The 22,058-nt window shown below is 37.8% G+C and overlaps 2 protein-coding genes across 8 annotated transcripts in view; both read left to right on the top strand.

Annotated features, from left to right (window-relative positions):
- SLC25A16 (solute carrier family 25 member 16) overlaps positions 1 to 8,244 on the top strand; it is a 30,877-nt gene extending 22,633 nt beyond the window's left edge. For 5 of the 6 annotated variants that reach the window (XM_055591265.1, XM_055591245.1, XM_055591228.1 and 2 more), the window contains 3 exons: positions 1,099 to 1,261; positions 5,081 to 5,149; positions 6,662 to 8,244. In XM_055591265.1, the coding sequence (XP_055447240.1) occupies positions 1,099 to 1,261; positions 5,081 to 5,149; positions 6,662 to 6,818 (389 nt within the window). In that variant the 3' untranslated portion in view covers positions 6,819 to 8,244. Of the gene's footprint in view, positions 1 to 1,098; positions 1,262 to 5,080; positions 5,150 to 6,633 lie in introns of all 6 variants that reach the window. The other variant, XM_055591273.1, reaches the window with a different exon arrangement.
- A 7,381-nt stretch (positions 8,245 to 15,625) lies between these two features.
- Positions 15,626 to 22,058, top strand: part of DNA2 (DNA replication helicase/nuclease 2) — a 38,770-nt gene continuing 32,337 nt past the window's right edge. Inside the window, exons 1-4 of one of the 2 annotated variants that reach the window (XM_055591215.1) lie at positions 15,626 to 15,949; positions 17,554 to 17,739; positions 18,470 to 18,653; positions 20,419 to 20,564. In XM_055591215.1, coding sequence (XP_055447190.1) covers positions 15,876 to 15,949; positions 17,554 to 17,739; positions 18,470 to 18,653; positions 20,419 to 20,564 — 590 coding nt within the window. In that variant the 5' untranslated portion in view covers positions 15,626 to 15,875. The remainder of the gene's footprint in view (positions 15,950 to 17,553; positions 17,740 to 18,469; positions 18,654 to 20,418; positions 20,565 to 22,058) is intronic. The other variant, XM_055591211.1, reaches the window with a different exon arrangement.

The following is a 22,058-nucleotide window of genomic DNA, read 5'->3' as shown; positions in this document are numbered from 1 at the left end:
TATGTTCATTTTTTACATTGTTATTGTATGTACATAATTTTGTTTCTTAATTTTTCCAGTTTCCCAAGTCTTTTTCATATTTCTGAATACTATTCACATTTTAAAAAAATTTGTCATATTTCACTGAATACCATTCTATATAATTAAGGTATTTCAATTTTTTCCTACTTGTGTTTATTTGCTATGAATTTCCTTTTTGTGACCTATTTTTGTAGTTAAGGTTTCTGTGTTTAAGTTTGGTGAATAGATTTCCCAAACATAAAAGTGTATGAGTATTCTAAAGTTGTATATCATCATTATTAAATACTATAAGTTCATAAGAATTTTATATAAAGAATAAATGCATATATTGAGTTATTATTCTAGACTGAATTTTTGTTAGGGCTTATTTGTTCTGCGTTAAGTATCTTTTTAAATATGTTTTTAAAATTTAGTAGATATCAAGATTTCTTGAGTAATGTTTAGTTGATAGGAATGCTTGAATTTTGCTTTTTTTTTTAACATATGACTTTTAATGTTTCTATTATAAAATAAATCATGTACATATTCAGCCAGTACCAATTGCACATTATCAATAACTTAACTCAGTATTAATTAGATTCCATGTGTCTTCTGAGTCACTCATTGTCATAGCTATTCCTTGAAGACAAAATTAGACACTGAATGAAATAATGCTTTGTCACTTCTAAATTTGTTGCCTCTTCCTTACATTATCATCATTATTATAAATATGTTATATTTAGTTAAAATTACTAATCATTAGTTTAACTTTTACTTATGTGAAATCTTGCAAAACTGTTTAATTCTATTTATGTATAAGGTGGCATTATACTCAACAACTACCTTTATTCAGTGAACTGAACATTATACTAGTGCGTGAAAAACCAATGCTATAATTTTTTATAGGTGGTAATTTTGTTGTCTTTAGGTTATTTATAAACATTAATTAAATCTTTTCATCTTAGAATAAGCCAAATATCTGAAATCAGGAAATGCATAGTTAGTTCCTTGAGTTAATTGGTTATTATGTAAGAATGGTGTCTTCTCACAGCTTACATTCTGTTAAGCATCGTGGTGAATTTATATTTTGTCTTTCAGGTGTTTCATTTTTTACTTTTGGTACCTTAAAGAGTGTTGGGCTTTCCTATGCTCCCACCCTTCTTGGCAGACCTTCATCAGACAATCCTAATGTCTTAGTTTTGAAAACTCACATAAACTTACTTTGTGGAGGTGTTGCTGGAGCAATAGCACAGACAATATCGTAAGTTTCTAATCAACTGAAGTCAAATACGTTTATCCAAGCCTGATTTTTAGCATTGGTTAGTTATTTTATTTTTTTCTAATAGATTATTAAAAACAGGATCCCTTGAAAAATATAAATATTAATTTAATACATCTTTCCAATGTACCTGCCCTTAAAGCATATTATAAATAACTTTGTGCCAAATTGACCAAATTAGTTTGAACCTACTCAATTTCTGTGGATTTTAAAAGAAGGGAAAAGGAAAGCTAGAAGGAAACACTGAGTATAGTCTTCAGCCATGTTTTCTTATGAATTTGCCCATATGAGGTTTCAGAAATCTGAGCCATTTATCGAGTATGTGTATATATGTGTGTGTGTAGGCACAACTTTTCTTGCAGTAAATCTTAAAGACCTGCTTTGTGCCAGAAACTATGCTAAGCATTGGGATTTTCACTAATGGAAGAACAAAACTGTTGCCTCAAGAAGCTAATACTCTTATTGAGACAGTAGCAACCAAGGGAACTTTATATTAATATAAGTTGTATTAGGGACATGGGACTTCCCAGGAGGCTCAGTGGTAAAGAATCTACCTGCTAAGCTGGAGACCCAGGATCCATCCCTGGATCAGGAAGGCCCCCTGGAGAAAGAAATGGCAACCTACTCTAGTATTCTCGCCTGGGAAATCCCGTGGACAGAGAATCCTGACGGGTTCCAGTCCACTGGGTCACAAAAGAGTCGTACATGGCTTAGCGACTAAACAATAACCAGTTAGGGACATAGATAAATTAGGTGGAAAGTGTAATGGAAAGGTGGCTTCTAAGAATTTCTGTAGACCAAGAGAGATTGGATAGATGAGATAAAATGAGGCTGGAATACTATGAGGCAGAAACATTTCAGGAACAGGAAGAAGGAAAGATTTCTGTGACTGAGGAGTATCCTGAAAAACAGGAAGACAACAGGAAGTACTAGAGTCACAAAGGCTCAAAAAAAAATAGTATCCAATGGAGAAAAGAAAAGTCAAAGTAGGATAAGTACTGAAAGGTAAGGTGTTCATTGAATTTTATGATTAAGGATTACTTTTGTGAAAGCAGACTCAGTATACTTTGTAGAAGCAGACTAGGTTGAAGGTAAAGAAAAAAAATATAGTTTACTTTTAGAAATGTAGCTGTGGAACCTTGTTCATTTGGAGAGAATGCTCACCTCTAGCTATTCTGTATTCTCTTCTTGGTTTTACTGCCCTTTTCTTTATTATTTACTTCCAATTTAGAGCCTTAAAATCTGTCTTCTCTTTTCCACTTCTCTTTGTATTCTACACGCATTGACTCTTACAGATGCAGTGGCTCTTCTCAGTTCCTTTATCCTCTTTCTAATTGTTTTGTTTCCTTGATTTTTGTAAACAGTGCCCTCTCTTGGCCATCATCCTCCCACCTTTCCCTTTTCAGGTATCTTGCTGATTCCTGTTTTCCTCCTCCTCCCTATCTGTGCTGATACTGTTAAGACCTTGCCAGACTTTAGTCCTTTGCTCTTCCTGTAAATATCTAGAGTAGCTCATCTATCTTTAAGGATTCAAAGGTCAGCCTCTGTATAGATAACTAATTCTATTGAAATCTTCATACCGGTTCCCTCTGGTAACCTCTTTAATGTTTCTACCTGGACTTCTGTCGTCAGTGCAAACTCCATAATTCATATACTACTTTCTTGTTTTCTTTTTCATGCCTGTCCTTAGCCCCCAACTTTCCTATTGTTATTGATAACCATTAATCTTATAGTCCTGATAATACCTTGAAATCATTTTTCACACTGCACATATCCAAACAGTTTTGCAATATTTTACGTAAGAACATTGCCTGGAATGTTTTCTTTCTTTCCCATTGTTACTTCCCTCGTTCAGATCCTTGTACTTTGTCTCTTTACTTTCTCCCTATTTGTCAATTTCTTCTACCCAGACACATCTTCTGCTTAGAGACTGAATTGTTCAGGTTGAGGTTTAGGTCCCTTTATTCCCCACAAAATTTTTTCATCTCTCCACCTCCCATTAAACGATAGTTCATGAGACTGATCTGGCAGGTGCCCAGGTTTGATCTCTGATCAGGAAACTAGATCCCATGTGCTGCAACTGAGAGTTCTCATGTCCCAACTAAAGATCCTGCAACAAAGGTTGAAGATCCCATGCACTGCAACTAAGATCCGGCACAGCGAAATAAATAAATGATTTTTTTTTTAAAGATAATTCATGGAGGGGAATTCCCTGGGAGTCCAGTGGTTGGACGTCTTCACTTTCACTGCAGGGGGCATAAGTTTATTCCCTGGTTGGGAAACCAAGATCCTGCAAGCCTTGAGGCAGGGTCAAAAAAAAAAAAAAAAGATTGGTAATTCATGGAGATGCTATTGAGATGTATAACGCACTTCATCTATTACTAATGTTATTTCTTAAGCTGTTTGGTTGGTATATGGATGGTTTTTTAATTATGACTATTGCATAGTAAATTTAAGTGTATATAGAAGTATATACTTATTTTTCTCATATATCACTATGTGTATATTATATATGTATTTATAACATGTGTGGCTCAGCTGGTAAAGAATCCACCTGCCATACGGGAGACCTGAGCTCAATCCCTGGGTTGGGAAAATCCCCTGGAGAAGGGAAAGGCTACCCACTCCAGTATTCTGGCCTAGAGAACTCCATGGAGTGTATAGTCCATGGGATCGCAAAGAGTTGGGCCTGACTGAGCGACTTTCACTTTTATATTTATATATATATATATATATATATATATGAATGAGAGCTTTGAATAGGAAAGTAGAAAGCAGTTTTATGGTAGGGAAAATGTCTCTAAGACTCAATTTTCTTAACATTGAGATAAGAGTACCTGTCTCATACAAATATGTAAAGATGGGATGAGATAATATACTTTGTCTTGCTTAGCACAGGACCTAAGTAGTCAATATTAGCCCTAAAAATATAATAAAAAAAATGACCTGAGTCTTATTTCAAAGAGATTACTTTTGTATATTTCATTTTAGACAACCTAAAAGTTTGTAAGTTGAGGTATAATTGACATATTATATTACTTTCTGGTGTATAACATAATGATTTGATACTTGTATATATGGCAAAATGATCGTGACAGTGAGTCTAGTTAACATTTGTCCCACCATACAGAGTTACAGAACCAGGCAATCTTTCCACATAAAATTACCTCTGTCCTCTAAATACAATCCATTTGTATTGTTAATTTTAGCCCTTAAGGAGAATTTTTGTTGGCCTACTGTATACAAGGGCACTTGCTGAATACTCTTAGGGTAGTGATTCTTAACTGGGGGTGGTTTTGCCTCTAGTGGATTGTCTGGAGACATTTTTGGTTGTTACAGTTGGGGATGTGCTATGGGCAGCTATTGGGCAGAAGCCAGAGATGTACCTACACATCCTACTGCCCAAGACAGCCCCCACAACTGAGAATTGTCCAACCCAAATGGCAGTAGTGACAAAGTTAAGAAACCCTGTCTTAGGGTTACAGCAACGGAAAGTACTCAGTTTATTTCTTCAGGAAGTGGCATTTCACTTTCCTTTGGGAAATAAATAGAATTTGACATTGGGTGATGAAAGAGAAGAATCACTAAACCCAAGAGAACCACTTCTGCAAAGGGCAAAGAGACCTCGGTTTTGTTATTTGGTTTTATTCATGTGCCTATATCCTGACTCCCAGGTTAGACAAAACAATCAGAGAATAGGAACACATTATTTCCTAGCATACATGGGACTTTGTATTCAATAGTTGCTGAGTAGAAAATTAAAAATCGTTTTTAAGTCCTTCTGTCTTTTTCTTCTTTTAGCTACCCATTTGATGTAACACGTCGGCGAATGCAGTTAGGAACTGTTCTTCCAGAATTTGAAAAGTGCCTGTAAGTTCTGCATTTGTCATTGTTCAATTTCTTTAGGAAATGTAATGTGTAAAATAAGTAGGGAGATAGGACTGTGATCTCACAAGTAGTCTAGAGATTTAATTTTATCTCCCATACTGTGCTTTGGTTAACTTTATAAGAATCTAATCAGGTCCTAATCTTCCTATTGGGTTTCCCTGGTGGCTCAGATGGTAAAGAATTTGCCTGCAATGCAGGAGACTCGGGTTCAATCCCTGGGTTGGGGAAATCCTCTGGAGAAGGAACTGGCTACCCACTCCAGCTCCAGTATTCTTGCCTGGAGAATTCCATGGCAATTCCAGGCAGAGGAGCCTGGAAGGCTACAGTCCATGGGGTTGCAAAGAGTAGGACATGACTGAGCAACTAACACTTTCACTTTCAATCCTCCTATTAAAATTTTATTTTAAGGAATTCCCTGACAGTCCAGTGGTTAGGACTCGGAGTTTCACTGTGGGGGCCTAGGTTCCCTGATTGGGGAACTTAAATCCAGCAAGGCATGAAGCAAAGAAAAAAAGTCATTTTAGAGCAGCTCTGTTAAGTAGAAATATTATGTGAATCACATATGTAATTTAAATTTTTTTGGTAACCACATTTAAAAAGTATTAAAAGAAACAGATGACATTGTTTTAAAATATTTTATTTAAACCAATATATATAAAATTTACCACTTTGTCTTCTTATTTTACATCGTTTTAATTTATTTATTTATATTTTTAATCCCTTAAAAAAAATACTACATATTTGAAGTCCAGGGGGTATTTTACACGCACGGCACATCTCAGTTTTGGATTTGCCACTGAGTTTCATGTACTCAGTAGCCACATACGGCTAGTGGCTAACACTATTGCATAGCATAGCATTATAGAATTTTCTATAATTTATAACTTTCGAATCATTCTGTTTGGTGACGTGTTGTCCCTCAGGGAAAGAGCAGAATATTTATTCAGGAACTTGAGTTGCCTTTATTCACCCAAAAGATTTTTTTTGAAGATTTCAGTCCACATTGCATATTGAAAGAGAAAGACAAAGCCCAAAATGTTGGTTTGAAAGGAAAGAACACTGAAACAAGAAAGTCTTCATTGCTGAAATCTGAAAGACAGTCCTTCAAGCTTTAGTTCTATAACATCTGCTCATTATAGCATACAACTTGAGCAGAAATGAGAGCTTAAAGGGCAACTGTTCATATATCCTTTAAAAAGACTACATTAGTATTTCAAATATTATTACGAAATTGTGTTGCTAGTAAATGTCACAGACATAATACAGGCAAAATATATTGTATTAATGAACCCCAAAATTCTATGCCTAATGCTTTGATCTTGTTCGGAATGAATTGCTGTTTTATTGTGAATTTTTAGCTTGTTTTAACACTTGCTTTCCAAAAGCTACTCAAGATGGAATTTTAGCTTCTTTTAAAAAAATGCTGTTATGATTCTGAAGTTGTCTGTTCATGACTGGGCATAAAGGTGTCACCATTTTATCTTTCTCTTTCAGTACCATGCGAGAGACTATGAAGTATGTCTATGGACACCATGGAATTCGAAAAGGATTATATCGTGGTTTATCTCTTAATTACATTCGCTGCGTTCCTTCTCAGGCAGTGGCTTTTACAACATATGAACTTATGAAGCAGTTTTTTCACCTCAATTAAAAAAATCATGATTTCTTTTCCTTTATAAACTCTCAGAGGGAAAAATAAAATGTTAATTTAATTTGGGGGAGAACATTACTTGAAGGGGGATATTTACCCTGTCACAGGAACCACTGGTATTTTAGTACTTGATTTTTCTATTCATCACAAATCAAAAGTGCTTACTATACTTTTTGATGCCAGTAGTTATATTTTAGAACATTGCAAAAAAAAAAATTCCTAAGCTGATGCTGGTTAATCAGTAAGGTTATTGGAAACCATTTTAAAGTGTTATTTGAAAGTAGAACTAACTTGAAATGAATTCAAGAGGTTGCCATTAGTTTTATTATGCTATTCCAAGCTTTTAATTATAATCATGATTTTCAAAGACTGTAACATTGGTTTTTGTTATTATAATAAACAGGCTTGGTTATATTATAGCAGAATGATGAGAACTGACATTTTAAGTTATATGAAACATAGGTTAGAAGCCAGCATTGAAGTATTATTCATATGTCTCTTCTCATAATTCTGCTCCACTGGATAGAAGGACAAACACTTTTTCTCTTCATTTTTGATAAATATTGTATTTAAAAAGTAGCCATGTAGACACTCATCAGTAAGTCACGAATTTTCAGGTCTTGCTCAAATGTCATTACCAGTTTCTGAGTGATTTAAGTATGTTTTTAAATTTCACTGTATTTCCAAGGGCAGTAATAGTAAATATTGAGTATCTTTGCTCTCAAAACAAATTAGCATTATAGATTTGTTTTTGTTAGATGATTTGGTGTATGTTAGAAAATTTATTTAAGTGGACTGTGAAATATCCATTAATATAGATGTGAATGTTGAAGAATGTTTCCGAGGTATTATGTTATGACACATCAACTAGTTCTTCCACATAAAATAATTTTAGTGCAATATAAACTTAAGTAGAAATGTAAAACATGATCTGAATTGCTATCCTTTATAGTATAATGGTTTAAAATGTAAGAATTCCATTTATTAGGTTCAGAGTACTTTTTTATGTTTTATTGTAAGCATGACAAAAAATGAGAGGGGAACAGTTATAGTTCTATCCTCCAAAATAGCAATTTGTAGAATTAATATGATTTTTAAGGCATTAGAAAACTAAGTTGAAAGTGTTATTTCTGTTTCAATTTTTTTTTTTTTTTGCATAAAGATTTCTTGTCATATCTTGGTTAAATTATATGAACTGGTTTCATTTTCAAAGTCTTTATTTTACAATAATGTTTATCTTTGTATGATTTATAAGCATACCCACAGGTGTACATGTGTTCCTAAAACTATTTTGTATATTTTCATTTGTGGGCTACACTGTAGCTAAATACTGTTATCAAATCTCAAGATAATTTAAATGTATAAAATAAGTATCTCAGTTATGTTATCAATAAAGGAGGACTGCAAATATTTTTTTAAATAAAAATTTGCATTCTATATCTGTTACAGAGTACCTAGGTTATTAAAAATAAGTTTTATTCATATCTCAACAATTACTCCTCTCTTTTAACTATTTACACTATTGAAGCATAAACAAACATAAGTGGTCAGACTGGAAGAATACTTGAAATAATGACAGTATTTATATCTAATTTATTTCAGATTGATAACTCAAAGTGAATCTTGATAGATTATCTTGCATTTGAAGATCGACTATGTCTGTTTTGATTGCCATTGCAATTCTTTTCTTGCCTTTTGGTGGGTACAGCCCTCTGGTCTATGGAATGGGACAGTGATTTTGTCTAGGGATCGATGAGTGATGTACCCTTCCTAGCTCTTAATGGTGGCCTGTGTGGAGATTGAAAGTTTAGTGGTGATATATATATATGTACACACACACACACACACACATATATATAGTAATGTCTTATCCCATTTTCCCCCCGGGTACTCAACATTCATTTATTCAGCACCCATTGTGTGCCAGGGATTATGTCAGCATTTTGTGGGCATACCTTGAGATGTCTCTCAGCAGTCCTTACAGTGTGGTTTGGATTCCCAATAGCATCTATCTCTGGGTATTACACTGGCGGGGTATGTACCACACTTTTTGGTTACTGCGTGTTTACTTATGTTCTCCTAGTTGGTTCTCTCATGGGCAGAGTCATCCCTTCATCTCCTTTTAAGGAGCACAGTGTATGGCACCATAATAGTTGTTCAGTGATGTTTACTGATGAGCTAAAGGAAGGTTTGGTCCCTGTTTTTGGAGAAAATGTTCTAGTAGGAAGAAATGAGGTACTACTAGTGCAGAGAAAGAACAATTTAGAAAGTTTTTTGGGTTTTTTTTTTCCCCACAGAGATGTCTTGCTGCTAATTTGAGCCAGGATGAATGGCAAATAATAAAACCTATATTACATGAATAATTCATCACCTTGCAGAATGGGCCGATGATATCTGACACACTTATATAGCAACCATATATTTAAACACTTCCTCAGATCAATGCTTTGAATATCAGACACTGTTAGGCAGTAGGAATCAATGACAAATGATGAGTCATGTATATTTCCTGAGGATTTACTGTGTTCTGTTGCTTATTTTAAGCACTTCAGATGCCTTAACTCTGTTCCTGCAACAATACTGATAAGAATGGTACTATTAAATACTCCTTTTTTACAGTTGGGATGATTGAGACCCAGGGAGATAAAGTAACTTGTCCAGGTTCACACAATAAGTGGTGGATCTACGGTTCAGATTCAGCCAGTCTGAATCTGCAGCTTAGTCTATTAGACACGATGCTAGTAGACACACTAGTATCCTTCAGCACACTAGTATCCTTCCTATTCAGGTAAAACTCTAATATGTCAAGAAATACAAATCAATTAATCGAATGATTACAGTTTTTGGAAAGTGCCTTTGTTGTTTTCCCCATTCTTGAGATTGGTAATTTATGTTCTTTTTAGTTACTGGTTTAGCTGGAGTCTTTTGAATTTTCTCCATTGTCTGAATTTTTTGTTAATTTCTGTTTCTAAGTACAAATAATTGCTGATAGAGTAGAGTGATCTTTGTAAAAATATAATCAGGCAGGGGCTTCCCTGGTAGCCCAGTGGTGAAGAGCCTGCCTGCAAGTTCAGGGGACACAGGTTCAGTCCTGGTCCTGGAGGATACCACATGCCATGGGACAACTAAGCCACAATTAACTGAGCCTGTGTTCTGGGGCCTGTGAGCCACGACTATGAGCCCGTGAGCTGCAACTACGGAAAGTCCTTGAGCACCTTGAGCTCGTGCTCTGCAACAAGAGAAACCACTGCAGTGAGAAGCCCAGGCACCGCAGCTAGAGAGTATCCCCCACTTGCCGCAACTATAGAAAGCCTGTGTGCAGCAATGAAGATTCAGAGCCACCATAAATAAATAAACATAAATCCCTTAAAACAACAACAACAACAAAACCCCATAATCAGGCAATTTTATTCCCCTGCTGAAAACCTTCCAGGGCTTCCCATTGCATTTAGAATAAAAGACAAAATCATTACTAGATCTTATACAGCCCTGTAAATCCATCTGCCTTGTGTCTACTCCAACCCTGTTTGCTGCTACTCAGCATGTTGTGAGGAAGCTAGGCAGTCCCTGTAGAGGCTGGCCTCAACTTGCCAGCCATTTGAGTAAGGCATCTTCAAAGTCGATCACTCAGCTTCCTGATGATGCTTCATGGACAAATAAAAGCTTTCCTCACAAAATCCTGCCCAAAATGAAAATTCATATGCTAAAAAAATGGTTGTTTGGTGGTTCAGTGGTTAAGACTCCATGCTGCCAATGCAGGAGGTATGAGTTCAATCCCTGGTTGGGGATCCAAGATCCCACATACTGGGATTGGCAGTATGGCTTGGCACGGCTTGGCCAAAAGATTAAATAAATTTTTAAAATGATTTTTTTTTACATAGATTAGATAATCATAGCAGGTATTCATGGAAAGCCTACAGCTAGCATCATATTTAATGCTGAAATATTAAATGTTTTCCCCCTGAGATCAGTAGAAGGCAAAGATGCCCAGTGTCAGAACTTCTGTTTAACCAGTGAACTTAAGTAAATGATGGAGAAGGAAATGGCAACCCACTCCGGTATTCTTGCCTGGAAAGTCATGGACCAAGGAGCCTGGTAGGCTACAGTCCATGAGGTGACAAAAAGTTGGACACGACTGAGCGCTTCACTTCACTTAAGTAAATGAAGTTAAAAACAAAGATCAGAGGAAGAAGTAGAACTTCCTCTATTTGTAGATGACATGATTATTTACATAGAAAGTCTTAATGAACTACTGTTAGCAACTTCTCGCAATTACTAGCAAGGTCTCAGGATATAAGGTAAATTTTAAAAACTTTTTATATACTAGCAGGAAGCAATTGAAAAACAATCCCATTTAAAGTAGCATAAAAATATAAAATATTTAAATTTAATAAAATATTAGTATACAAGAGTTTTACATTGATAATTACAAGATGTTGCTAAGAGACATTAAAGAAAATCTATATAAATAGAGAGATAAACCAGGTTTATGAGTTAGAGGTCTCTATATTTTAAAGAAATCAATTCTCAAATCGATTTTTAAGTCTAATGCAATCTCAATCATACTTCTAATAGGCTTTTTGTAGAAACTCACAATTTTTATACTGTGTACAAATTTTTATACAATTCAATTTTTATACAAACTCATTCTAAAGTTTGTATAAAAATTTAAAGGACCTAGAATGTCCAATGGAGGAGGAAATGGCAACCCACTCCAGTATTCTTGCCTAGAAAATCCCATGGACAGAGGAGCCTGTTGGGCTGCTGTCCATAGGGTCGCACAGAGTCGGACACGACTGAAGCAACTTAGCATCCATGCATGCATGCATTGGAGAAGGAAATGGCAACCCACTCCATTATTCTTGCCTGGAGAATCCCAGGGACAGAGGAGCCTGGTGGGCTGCCGTCTGTGGGGTCGCACAGAGTCGGACACAACTGAAGTGACTTAGCAGCAGCAGCAGAATGCCCAAAGCAATCTTATAAATAACAAAGTACCTGTCTGTATGACTTACTCTACAGCTGTAGTAATCGTGACAATGGGGTGCAGACACAAGGATTGACAAACATCAGAAGAACAGAACTGAGAGTCAGAAATGGACCTGCACTTAATTTAATTTTTTTCTTCAACAAGGTGCCAGAACAATCCAGTGGGTGATGAGAAGTCTTTTCAGCAGGTGCTACTGGGAAAACTGGATATATACATGGTTGTGGGGAAATGGAGTCGGGGGAGAACATGACTCATTCTCTACCTCATACCACACACAAAAATTAATTTGAGATGGATCATAGACCTAAACGAATAAAATGGTGAATTTCAAGAAGAAAACAAAGGAGAATATCTTTACTTCCTCAGTTCAGTTCAGTCACTGAGTCATGTCCGACTCTTTGCACCCCATGCACGCCAGGCCTCCCTGTCCATCACCAACTCCCAGAGTTCAGTCAAACTCACGCCCATCAAGTCAGTGATCCCATCCAGCCATCTCATCCTCTGTCGTCCCCTTTTCCTCCTGCCCCCAATCCCTCCCAGCATCAGAGTCTTTTCCAATGAGTCAACTCTTTGCATGAGGTGGCCAAAGTACTGGAGTTTCAGCTTTAGCATCATTCCTTCCAATGAACACCCAGGACTGATCTCCTTTAGAATGGACTGGGTGGAACTCCTTGCAGTCCAAGGGACTCTCAAGAGTCTTCCCCAACACCACAGTTCAAAATCATCAATTCTTTGGCATTCAGCTTTCTTCACAGTCCAACTCTCACATCCATACATGACCAATGGAAAAACCATAGCCTTGACTAGACGGACCTTTGTTGGCAAAGTAATGTCTCTGCTTATCTAGGTTGGTCATAACTTTTCTTCCAAGGAGTAAGTGTCTTTTAATTTCATGGCTGCAGTCACCATCTGCAGTGATTTTGGAGCCCAGAAAAATAAAGTCTGACACTGTTTCCACTGTTTCCCTATTTGCCATGAAGTGATGGGACCAGATGCCATGATCTTAGTTTTCTGAGTGTTGCGCTTCAAGCCAACTTTTTCACTCTCCTCTTTCACTTTCATCAAGAAGGTTTTTAGTTCCTCTTCACTTTCTGCCATAAGGGTGGTATCATCTGCATAGCTGAGGTTATCGATATTTCTCCCGGCAATCTTGATTCCAGCTTGTGCTTCCTCCAGCCCAGCGTTTCTCATGATGTACTCTGATAGAAGTTAAATAAGCAGGGTGACAATATACAGCCTTGACGTACTCCTTTTCCTATTTGGAACCAGTCTGTTGTTTCATGATCAGTTCTAACTGTTGCTTCCTGACCTGCATATAGGTTTCTCAAGAGGCAGGTCAGGTGGTCTGGTATTCCCATCTCTTTCAGAATTTTCCACAGTTTATTGTGATCCACACAGTCAAAGGCTTTGGTATAGTCAATAAAGCAGAAATAGATGTTCTTCTGGAACTCTCTTGCTTTTTTGATGATCCAGCAGATGTTGGCAATTTGATCTCTGGTTCCTCTGCCTTTTCTAAAACCAGCTTGAATATCTGGAAGTTCACAGTTCATGTATTGCTGAAGCTTGGCTTGGAGAATTTTGAGCATTACTTTACTTCCTAGGAGTTGGCAAAGATTCCTTAGGTCACAGAAAGTGAAAAGCATAGATGAAAAATGGATAAATGAGTCTTGATATAGATTAAAACTTATGCATAGCTAAAGATCTTGTTACTGAACTGAACTTGGGTCTACTCACCTGTGCAGTAGAGCCACTGACACTGTGTTGTGGTGAAGGAAAGTGCAGCATTTATTATAAGGTGCTAATACAAGAAGACGGAGAAGGCAATGGCACCCCACTCCAGTACTCTTGCCTGGAAAACCCCATGGACGGAGCAGCGTGGTAGGCCGCAGTCCATGGCGTCGCTAAGAGTCACATACAACTCCATCCTGAACCCCCCTCCCACCTTCCTCCCTGTACCATCCCTCTGGGTCATCCAGGTGCACCAGCCCCAAGCATCCTGTATCATGCATTGAACCTGGAGTGGCGATTAGTTTCTCATATGATATTATACATGTTTCAATGCCATTCTCCCAAATCATCCCACCCTCTCCCTCTCCCACAGAGTCCAAAAGACTGTTCTATGCATCTGTGTCTCTTTTGCTCTCTCGCATACAGAGTTATCGTTACCGTCTTTCTAAATTCCATATATATGCCTTAGTATACTGTATTGGTGTTTTTCTTTCTGGCTTACTTCACTCTGTATAATAGGCTCCAGTTTCATCCACCTCATTAGAACTAATTCAAATGTATTCTTTTTAATGGCTGAGTAATACTCTATTGTGTATATGTACCACAGCTTTCTTATCCATTCATCTGCTAAAGGTGGTTTTTAATTGTGTATGCAAAGAAATGGAGTTTTAATTCAAAAATTAAAAAATAAAAGTAAAAGAAAAGTGAATAGGAGTTGAAATTAGATACAGGCTTGATAAAAAATTCTTTAAAGCAGGTTTCCTCAGGAAGGTGGCTAAGAGACTAAGTTCCATCAAGGTAACTGTTTCAGGATGGGAGGTGCTGGGTCACATGACAAGCCTGGGAGCTATCTGATAATGAGGGCCAAACTGATGACAGAGTAGAATGCCCTAGAGAATGTAAGGTGGCTCTAGTGATAAAGAACCTGCATACCAATGCAGTAGACTCAAAAGACAGGGGTTTGATACCTAGGCTGGAAGATACCCTGGAGGAGGAAAATGGCAATCCACTCTAGTATTTTTGCCTGAATTCCACGGACAAGAGGAGCCTGGTAGGCTACAGTCCACGGTGTCACAACGAGTTGGACATGACTGAACACACACACACACACACACACACACACACACAGTGTAAGAGTGCTTGGGATCTCCTACACACACACAATGTAAGAGTGCTTAGGATCACATACACACACACACACACACACAATGTAAGAGTGCTTGGGATCTCCTACACACACACAATGTAAGAGTGCTTAGGATCACATACACACACACACACACACACAATGTAAGAGTGCTTGGTATCTCCTACACACACAATGTAAGAGTGCTTAGGATCACATACACACACATACACACACACACACACAATGTCAGAGTGCTTGGGATCTCTTACACACGCACAATGTAAGAGTGCTTAGGATCACATACACACACATACACACACACACACATACACACAATGTAAGAGTGCTTGGAATCACACACACACACAGTGTAAGAGTGCTTGGGATCACATACACACACATACACACGATGTAAGAGTGCTTGGGATCACACACACACAGTGTAAGAGTGCTTGGGATCCCATACACAAACACACACACACACACACAATGTAAGAGTGCTTGGAATCACACACACACACACAATGTAAGAGTGCTTGGGATCACACACACACACAGTGTAAGAGTGCTTGGGATCCCATACACAAACACACACACACAATGTAAGAGTGCTTGGGATCCTACTGTACAAGTGGAGGGACTGTCCACGGATAGGAGGCATTACTGAAAAAAATGGAAAAAGGTTATAAAACAGGGAACAGATAGATTTAGCCATGGCATGATGAGGAAGTTCTCATCTGACAGTTTGCATTTTCTCAACTGAGTTTTCCAGGGGAAAAAAAGGAGGAGAGGTTTTTTGTTTTTTTGTTTTTCCAAAGAGTGAAAATTTCCAGATTCAAACAAGGGAAGCCTGAGTTTGGACAACAGCAAATAGTTCATTCATTCTAAGTGCCTGTGTTGGACACATGGGTCGGCGAGTCTAGAGAAAGGGCGGAAGTATTTAGAATGGGCCAGATTACGAAGACTCCCAGTTTTCCAAACCCTAAGGCAAAGGAGCAAAGGCGCCTTCCGGCTCTTGGTTCCCCAGGTGCGACTCTCCTCGAGCTACTCACCTGGCGCTGGAGGAGCTGCCTGCGCATGTCTCTTAGGACCGCTGCTGGTCAGCGCATGCGCACGGCACCTCGTGGACTCGCTCTCCTTTTCCCCGCCACTGTTGTTGCCCCGGGGTTCCCCTGAATTTACCCGGCGGTGGTTTGCGATTTCGGCGGCCAGAATGGAGCGAGTGGACGAACTGGAGCTGCTAATGGAGAAGAGTTTCTGGCAGGAGGCTGAGCCGCCTGCGGAGCTGTGAGCGGAGCGGGGGGTGGGCCTGGGAGTATAGCGGGAGATTTGAAAAGAAAGGAGCGGAAGAGGCTGCATCCACGCCTCCTCGGACCCGGGCTCCGAGCACAGTGACCGAGCTCACGTCCCGGAGTTCCCAACGAACTTCCGGAGCTGGGGTCCGCTTCGCAGCCTTTCTCTGGGGCCAAGCCCGAGCCAGAGCTTGAATACTTTTCCTCCTCCATAGGTTCATTCTTAACCTCTTTCCTGAATTTGGGGAGTCTCAGCTACCTTACATGTCTTCAGGAAAGGAAATTGCAACTGCTAGGTCCTTTTCTTGAAGTTTAGGGGAAGAAAGTTATCCAGGGAGAAGTCTGTACTCTCAAGTCGGCTTAAATGATTGGGGAAACTTGACCCGCAAGCATAGTGTAGAATTTCTGTCAGTAGTAATGATCAGATAAGATCAGATCAGATCAGTCGCTCAGTCGTGTCCGACTCTTTGCGACCCCATGAATCGCAGCATGCCAGGCCTCCCTGTCCAGTACCAACTCCCGGAGTTCACTGAGACTCACGTCCATCGTAGTAATAATGATAATGAGGCTAATTATTGTTGACGGTTCTTTGCGCTTTGGGTTTTGATCAGCAATACCTTTTGGTAGATCCTTAAAGCGTTCCAGCTGATTTTGGGAAATTCATGGCCCGTGGGTACGTGGGGTAGGTGAATGAAGCGGTTACAAAATAATTGTGAAATTGACTTTCCCATTAGAAATAAGAAATTTCTGAATTATTCTATGAAGAATGGTTAATGTGACAGGTATTAAGCTTGCTTTCTCTACAAAGCATGAGCTAGTTGATCCCCAATGGAATTTTATAGGATTTCCTGCATTAAATAGTAGGTTGGACTAAATGTCTAAGTACTCGCCTAATTGAAATGTTAATATAATAATGAAACTCACTGTAGGACTTCCAACAAACCGCCCATACTACATTTTCCCATAACAGACATCTTTTATGTTCAAAAGGATAGTGTCCTAGACATTTCCTTTTACTTGTACTTTGGGAAGGCTTGCACCAGTGGTAGGAATTTGTTGTTTAATATTTTTCAATTTATCATTCTCCCTTATAATCATAGATGTCCCAAAGAACTCCTCATAGAGCTTATATTTTGAAAAATTCATATCATGAACGTTTTAAATGGCATTCCTTCTGGGAAGTGGGGCTTCCCTGGTGGCCCAGAAGGTAAAGCATCTGCCTGCAATGCGGGAGACCTGGGTTCCATCCCTGGGTGGGGAAGATCCCCTGGAGAAGGAAATGGCAACCTACTGTAGTATTCTTGCCTGGAAGATCCCATGGATGGAGGAGCCTGGTAGGCTACAGTCCATAGGGTCGCAGAGAGTCCGACACAACTGAGCGACTTCACTTTCTTTCACTTTCTGGAAGTTTTTTTTTTTTTTTTTTTCCTGTAATAGGAATTCTGCTATGCCCTTGCTCTCTTAATTTTTACCTCTTTTAGCCAGTGATCATGTGATAAGCTTTCCAGAAGAAACCTAGAAGGTTTGTAGATAAAGGAGATTGGATGGCTTCTAATTTCATGCTTGTGCTACAGTGGTTTTGTACGTGTTATGCTTTAGATTCCAGAAGAAGAAGGTGGAAGCTTCCTTTTCTAAGACAGTTCTGAGCAGAGGAATGGATAACCGATACCTTGTATTAGCAGTCGATATTGTACAGATTGAAGAAGGAAACCATGAAAAGCACCTAATCATCACTGCTTCCCAGTCGCTAGAATATAAAGAACTGTGTATCCTTAGGAATGACTGGTAATTTTTTGTGACTTTGAGCAATGATGTGGCAGAAGCTTAAGGATACTGTCTTAAAAACTAACATGTGGGCTTGTGTGGATGTTGCAATAATTTAATTGTTAATAAAGAGAATAGATATGAACTCAGATTAAATCTGCAAAAATTGTGCATCTCAGGTCTCTTATTCCAAAACTTGATTTTCATTGTCATTTGAAAATCAAGTACAAGGGGACTTATTAAATTACTACTTCCTATTTCCCAGTACTTTCTGGGATTGCAGCTTAAAAACTTGTTTAGTTCTCACTAAGGGCAAAATTAGTCATAAGAACATCCTTAGACTCTAGATTTCGCTACTCAAGCAATATATGGTATGTGAGGGGTGAGGGGGAGATGCAGAGGTGAAGGTCTGACTTTGTCTAGGCTGCAACTTTGATGGTTTTAACTAGATAAATATGATTTTGTTCTTGGTATATTGGGTTTGACATCATGCCTCAGGACTTACAGAAGCTGTAGACATAAGTTTTACAGAATGAGAGAATCATTAAGAATGAGAGAATTATTATTATAACAACCTCATCCATACTTGGAGCTATATGTTACACTATTAATGACTTGATAGTTTTTGCAGTAGGTGATGCAAGACCCCAAGATTTAGAAATTATTTCTTTACATAAAATATTTGTTTATTTTTAAAGCCCCTTAACATGTTTAAATGTAGGAATCTAAATTTTGTGTACCTTATTTTTAGGTGCTCTGTACCAGTAGAGCCAGGGGACATCATTCATTTGGAGGGAGACTGCATATCCGATACTTGGATAATAGATGAAGATTTTGGATATTTGATTCTATATCCCGACATGCTGATTTCTGGCACAAGCATAGCCAGTAGTATTCGATGCATGAGAAGAGCTGTCCTGAGTGAAACATTCAGGGTGAATATTAACAGCCAATGTTTCTACAGGGTCTTAAGAGTTTACAGAGCACTTTTACACTCTTACTTAATCCTCCTAACAATCTTGTGAGTAGATGGTATTAATCAGCTGCATTTTACATTTTACAGACAAGGAACATCAGGCTCAGAGAAGTTAAGTGACTTGTCCAGAGTTGCTGTAGCTAGTAGATGGCAAGGCTAGGAGTCAAGGCCAGTACCCTAAGAATCCTTTGAATCTTATTTAATAAAATAAGCAATTCTAAAAATAAGATAAATAATTTAAGTGATAAGATTTTTAATTTAATACATCTGGGTATTTCTAAACTTGGCTTCATGTGATTCTCAGTGAAAGTAAATATGACAGTCTCTTTTAAAGATATTATAATGGAAATTTTCAAACATACACAAAGAGATGGTTGTTATAAACTCCTATGTACCCATTTTGTTGTTCTTAAAGGCTTTGTATTTTGCAACTTAAAACTCTATTTTGCAAATTAAAGCTGAGGATTTAAAAAACATATAAGTACAATATCTTTATCATACCTGATAAAATTACCAGTAATTCCTTAAGTTAATCTAATTCTCAGTTTATCTCTTAATGTCTTTTGTCAAAAATGTTTTTATTCAGTTTGTTAGCATCAGTATGCAAATGAGGTCTTTGTATTGTATTTGGTTGATGTATCTCATAGTTTATTTAATCTGTATTCTGCTTTTCACCCACTCCCTTTCAATGCCATTATTTTTTGAAGAACTTGGGTTTTTAATTGTTAAGTTTTTTCTTTCTCTTAGGGTATTCTTTATACAGTTTGTATGTATATAGAAAATAAAATACAGCTAAACAAAAAGAGAAAAAGAAGGAACAATACCTAAGTAGATTTTCTAATAGTCTTAGTTATCACTTATTTGTAGTTTTTTTTTTTAATTGGTTGTTTTCTTCAGCTGTTGGGTGGGTGGTTACTATTAACTTCTGTTTTAACTGCATATTATAAAGCAGACCTGCATACCTTAATCTTTTAAAGCTTTATTTTGAAATAATTTTAGACTCACATAGAACTTAAAAAATTAGTACAGGGAATTCCTCTGTAAGTTAATTTTTTAAATTACTGATGGGTGTTTTGGTGGACTTAATCTTGTTTTTTGATAGTTTCAAGGGGAAGATCCAGGCTAATAAAAGAGTTCATTGAAAAATAGTTTTTGAGTGTCAAGAGCTTATCAAAATCTCTGCTGTAGGGAATTCCCTGGTGGTCCAATGGTAAAGACTCGATACTTTCACTGCTGGGGCCTGGGTTCAGCCCGGGTTGGGGAACTAGGATCCCACAGCTGGGCAGTGCCACCAAAAAAAAAAATCTCTGGTCTGAGTTTATTTTGTGTTTGAGTATTTTACTCACATGAGTTTATAAGCTATGCCTCTATTGACTATTCTATGTGGGTTTATTATAAAGTGAAATTAGAGACAAATTATGTTAAATATTAATATTTTAGAATATATTGAACTTTTTCCATATAGGTTATTTTTAATTCTTTCAAAATGGAAATGCAGTGATTTGAAAAATATCTTAATCATAAAATAATTCAGGTAATTCTAAGTTGAAGAAAGTGAAAGCCACCTATAATTTCACTCACCAGAAAAGAATTGTTTAATATTTTGGCATTTGTCTCACCAGTGCGCTTTGGCTATGCTAGTTCAACATGTTAGGTAATAAATATAGGATCATGTCCATTGATATGTTGTGAAATAAAATGTTTGTATGACTTTTTTTTAATAGAGCTCTGATCCAGCCACACGCCAAATGCTGATTGGTACAGTTCTTCATGAAGTATTTCAAAAAGCAGTAAGTGATAGTTTTGCCCCAGAAAAGCTACAAGAACTTGCTTCTCAAACTCTTCAAGAAATAAGGCATCTGAAGGAAATGTAAGTAGTTAGGAGAGGAACTCTAGATACAGTTTTGTTATATAACTTCTTCCCTGGCATCTGTAAGATATTTGGCTCTTAGACTATTAAATATGTCAGTATAATACTAGAATGCAGATTTCAGGGTTGTCGTATCCCGCCGCAATTCTGTGAAGAGCTTCTGAAATTGCAGAACAGGAATTCCTTGGCTAATAATATCTAAATTTTCTCTGTATGCACAATAGGCCCCATAGCTGCACTCAGAGAATGGGAACTTTTTGTTTTACTTCTAGAAACATTGTGACAGCCTGAAAATTGTCTGGGGTTGGGTATCAGATGGACCTCCTTTCAGATTCTAGCTTTGCCAGGTTTATGACTGAACAAGTTACTGAAAGATTCTGAAAAGGGTGATAATACCTGTTTTGCAGACTTTCTGTGACAATGGAGATAATGTATGGAAACCCACAAATGGCTAATTATTGACATCTTATGAGTGACTACCTGCAGAGGGATTGGCATATTCTGTCTTTGTTTCCTCCTTCACTTTTATTGCAGTTCATCTTTTTTTCACAGAAGTGCTTTTATTAGTGGTGATTTTGCTTTCCAGACTAGTTGACATAAACCTACTTCTCCTGGTTGTAGTTCTGTTTATTTCATTGTTTAAATAGGAAAAATGTGTTCCATAATTCCATACCAATTTACTAATATGTATAACCTATTGTCTTTTTTAAAAAGATTTCTTTATATTTTGGCTGTGGTGGCGTGGCCCTTCGTTGCTGCACTTGGGCTTTCTCTAGTTGCAGTGACTGGGGGCTGCTCTTCATTGCAGTTCACGGGCTTCTCATTGCGGTGGCTTTTCTCTTGTGGAGCACAGGCTGTTGGCGTGCAGGCTTCAATAGTTGCAGTGCTTGGGCTCAGTTGTTGCAGCTCATGGGCTCCAGAGCTTGCGCTCAGTAGTGGTGCACAGGCTTTGTTGCTCTGTAGCATGTGGGATCTTCCCCGACCAGGGGTCAAACCATTGCACTGCAAGGCAGATTCTTAGCCAATGGACCACCAGGGAAGCCCCAACCTATTGTCTTAAAAATCTTTTAAAGAGGACTTCCCTGATGGTCCAGTGGTTTAGAATTCACCTTCCGCTGCAGGGGATGTGGTGGGTTCAATCAATTTTGTCCAATAATGTTCTTTGAAGTGTTTTATTCCCCTCTAGGACAGGATCCAGTCTGAGAACATTTTTTAAGAAAATATTTGTCTATTAATTTATTTGGCTGTGCCAGGTCTTAGTAGTATCATGCAGGATCTTTAACTGTGGCATGTGGGATCTTGTTCCCTCACCAGGGAACAAACCTGGACCCCTTACATGGGGAGTCTTAGCTGTTGGACTGCTAGGGAAGTCCCCTGGTCTGGGTACATTTAAAGTTTTTATATATACTGTCAGATTGGTCTACATAGACCTTGTCCTGTTTCTTTCTTTCATTTTTTCCTGTTTTATTGAGATGTCAAAAAGTGTGTGTTAGT

This window comes from Bubalus kerabau, chromosome 1 (assembly GCF_029407905.1).
Source record: "Bubalus kerabau isolate K-KA32 ecotype Philippines breed swamp buffalo chromosome 1, PCC_UOA_SB_1v2, whole genome shotgun sequence".
NCBI lineage: Eukaryota > Metazoa > Chordata > Mammalia > Artiodactyla > Bovidae > Bubalus > Bubalus kerabau.
The sequence above is the reverse complement of the archived record's forward strand: the minus strand, read 5'-3'. Positions and strand labels throughout refer to the sequence as shown.